Source organism: Impatiens glandulifera, chromosome 1 (genome assembly GCF_907164915.1).
Source record: "Impatiens glandulifera chromosome 1, dImpGla2.1, whole genome shotgun sequence".
In the NCBI taxonomy this organism is placed as follows: domain Eukaryota; kingdom Viridiplantae; phylum Streptophyta; class Magnoliopsida; order Ericales; family Balsaminaceae; genus Impatiens; species Impatiens glandulifera.
The window spans coordinates 45451834-45455793 of record NC_061862.1 but is presented as its reverse complement, the minus strand read 5'-3'; the positions used below and the strand labels follow the sequence as shown (position 1 = coordinate 45455793).

The following is a 3960-nucleotide window of genomic DNA, read 5'->3' as shown; positions in this document are numbered from 1 at the left end:
ATAGGTTTCTTAATAAGCATTAATTCTGACCGTTTAAGAATAATGAAGGTTTTAGAAGTTTAAGAGTTTTTTTGTCCTAATATAAATAAAATAGTTGTATTTGAAAGAAGATGAACTGAAATAAAATATCTTTCCTTTTTATTATCCTGAGCTTGTGAGAAATTAAACATATTTCCAATAAGATCACCTGAGTTTACTAATTTTCTTTAAAATTAAACATATTTCATTAAGGTTGAATTAAGGTTGATAGATCACATTTGGCATGTGGATACTTAATTGTCTAGTCTCTTTGTATCTAAATTTGTAAGTTTATTTGTAATATTGTAGAGCAAGTTAGATATTAAGTAGAAATATATGTTTCATTCAACTTCAACTCATGACTAACATATATTGTATGCAAACTTATTTATATTATTGATAGATGAAAGTTCTATATTTATTCCATGATCTTATTCATATATATGCAGATAGAATGCCTAAAGAAAGTTGAAAATAGATAATTTGCTCCTAAAAGTCATCTGAAATTCTTTCACTGACAAACAATAATAGAAAGAATAGATGAATATTGCAAATTGGTAGAATAATTCAATTCATTCATCCATTCAGTAGATTGATATGATGGGCCGCGATTAAAAGCACGGTTGCTCACTGCCGGAAAAGTCCACCGCCGCCTACGAATAGCAAGAGTTTTGAGCAAGAGCAATTCTCGAGATAGTGAGATTCAAGAGGCTCATTCCAAAGTTTTTTTTAACCTATTCCTTATGAATTCGTTTGAGCTAATAATTAATGATTACATCATACCGGTAAGGATATGTAGAGCATATATGCTGCAGAATCTTGGTTTGATTCTTCAATGGCATTTGGTACCCCTCGGATTCTTCCATGGCATTTGATTCCGCGGAAACGATGACTTCTGCAGTGTTCAGGAGGGTAGGTCAATCGATCTCTTCTTAATTTCTGCTAATCAGAATATAAAATAGAAACAAATATGAAGATCTTGCATTTACAGATGTCCTATCTCAGCGTTGGCATGAAACAAATTAGTCGACATCATCTCCATGATTGGCTATTTATGTTGACCTTCCCAGCAGCAATCCATCTTCTGTTGATCATCACAAACCAGAAAATGCAATAATACTTATCTTAAATTCTTTTACTGGCACAATAAAGAAAAAATATGGTTTCTTGATAATTTCTTTCATTAATCTGAAATGCTTCTTTGGGCTATTTTTCAAGTTAAACAATTCTTGTTTATTTATATTTGTAATTATATTTAAATATTTGGTTTATTAGGATTTGAATTTTTATTAATAAATATGTAATTGATTGATATTTTAGAATATAAGTAATGAATAATATAATTTTGAAATAAAAAATTATATTATTTATCTTAAGTTTTTGATTTTTTATAATATATATATATATATATATATTTATTTATTTGTATATCTGCATCAATAATATATTAAAAAAAATTAATAGTAAAATTGAAAATAGTAGAATTTCTTGCATGCTTAAATCAACAATTTGTATTATTCCTTCCTTTTAGTGTATAGATGTAAATAACTATACTGAATGAGTTGAGCAAATTCACAACAAATTCCTTATTATGGCTCTAGCCACAACAGCCAAGTCACGAATTCTAGTATTTAAGGCAGAAATAGGAGAAACTGATGAACCAAATGCACTCTTGCAACTATCAGCCACTTGTGCAGTACCAACCATTCCATCTTCTGCAAACTTGGGGACTCCTCGAATTGCATGTTCTGTTTCTGGTACAAGATCACTTAAAACGAACTCATAATTATCTAGACAAGAGCTTAAAGGCTTTATGAGGCGTGGCCTTGAATGTCGTAATCGTTTGATTTGATTAATTCCCACATTTATATTTTTCTTGATTGCATCTACAACAATTAGGCCTAGTCCCGCAACATCTTCACTCTTGCTTCGTGGATCTGATTGAAGTGTTCTGAGACAGAGCTTGAAAATCTGTGTGTGTTTGCATGTTTGGATTATGAGATTATCATCCCCCATTACAATTGATAATTGAAGTGAGGAAAGGAGGGCTAAGAATGTGAAACCTATGATGACTTGAGGTATAGAAGAAGCCATTATGCTTGTGGATTGCAAATATTGGGTATTGGATTGACAAAAGGAGGACGATAGTTAAAGAAGAAACTTCTTTCTAATAGTCATATATACTGGTTGTTTTGTTCTTCTTTTTATAGTAGATATGCTTGATTAATTCATGTTAAGATACTTATCAATTATCTTAAAATAATGATGATAAAGATGAATTGTTTTTAGTAATAATATAAAAAGGGATAATCAATACGTCATTGCCTAATCACTAAACTGTTGTCTATCAAAAAAACTAACAAATTTGGAAACTAGGGATAAAAAAGGAGAAATAATTACCTTATATAATAATTTTGACAATTTTTAAGTTTGTTATAAAATAATATATCTATAAGATATTGACACAATATTCTAATATTACGATAATATAAATATTATTATTAAATTAATTTTCTTATAAATTTAGTATAATTTGGTTTATATTAAGTTAGAATAGAGAAAATGGTATAAAATAATAGATTGAATTACATAAATTATTTATAATATATATACAGATTCTATTAATTTTATAAGAAAATTAATATAATACTATAATAATTATATTTTAATTAAATATTATTATATTAATTTTCTTAAAAAATTAATGTTGTTGAGTTCCATTACTAGGATGAGTTTGGAAAATATGGACAAGAAAAAATCAAAGTAAAGTAAAAATATATAATAAGAAAAAAAAAGCCAAAAAAATAAAAAAAAAGTCAAAAAAATAGGGTTATTATTTAGAGTTTCGGCAAGACGACCGGACAGTCAAACTATATCGATTTTGACTAGAATCACGAGTGTTGAATTCTAGCGGCGTTACTTTATATTTTGCTAAGACTTCTTTTAAATACTTGTTTGAGTATGTCAATGAGATCTGTTTTTATTTTGGTTCTTTTTCCTATAATCCACCGTTAACGGTGACGGTGACGACTTTGTATTGAACCTCTAAGGTATTAAAAAATACTTTAGCGTAACTCACTATAATATAATAAAGTTGTTTTAAGAGACCTACGGGATATTTAGTTTTTTCCTTATTGAATTTTCATGCTAAAATTGATGTGTCCTAATTTTATTTATTCAGATATTTGGTTTGGTATCTTTATTATCTCATTTTGACATACAAAAATGGAAATAATAATTATTCCGCAATTGTTATTAGGTATTTTTTCCAACAAATAGTATTAAAACATATGACTCATCAAATTTTTTCTTTGTCAAATGCATGAGCAAAATTCGATCGGGATGATTAAAATAATCTCGACGAACTTTTCAGTGTGAAAATGCAAGATTCTCAATTTTCTTATTTACAGAGATTTGTTTAGTCCTATACAATGTATGACAAATATAGACATGATAATAAATGAAGATTGAAAAATTAGAATTGGAAAGTAGCTGCTACGATGAGTTAGTGGGTTGACCAAAATATTTCCCACCACATTATAGAAGAGAACGATGTGCAGACACTTTGGAAGAAATTAGAGTGGATGTTCGAGAAGTTTATTTCAATAAACAAGGAAATGATAATTCGACGACTCAAGAACTTGACATACAAAGAGAGTGATAGTATGACATATCACACTAACAAGTTTATTGGCTTGGTCAATTAAATAACATCGATGTAAATGACTCTCAATAATGAGATATATGATCTACTATTTTTTAGGCCGTTACTAGACAATTGAGAAACGTTGTTGATTTCATTGACAACTCAAAGATAGATTGTATTCTAACCATTCCATGGTTAAATATAGTTTTTCAACGAAAAGGCTAGAAGAAGAGAGAAATATGAACAAGTTTCAGAAACTCTAATAGGTGAAAATTTAGAATCACGTGGAAGAAGTA

General features: G+C 28.5%; 1 protein-coding gene across 1 annotated transcript; it reads right to left on the bottom strand.

The window, feature by feature from the left end:
- Positions 1 to 1590: 1590 nt before the first annotated feature.
- On the bottom strand, positions 1591 to 2112 carry LOC124926526 (cell wall / vacuolar inhibitor of fructosidase 1-like). Its single transcript, XM_047466773.1, has one exon. It carries the CDS (start codon positions 2110 to 2112, stop codon positions 1591 to 1593), a length of 522 nt encoding a protein of 173 aa, XP_047322729.1.
- Positions 2113 to 3960: the final 1848 nt, after the last annotated feature.

Excerpts from the sequence above, each read along its gene's own strand:
- LOC124926526 (XM_047466773.1), bottom strand. The coding sequence starts at position 2,112 with ATGGCTTCTTCTATACCTCAAGTCATCATAGGTTTCACATTCTTAGCC.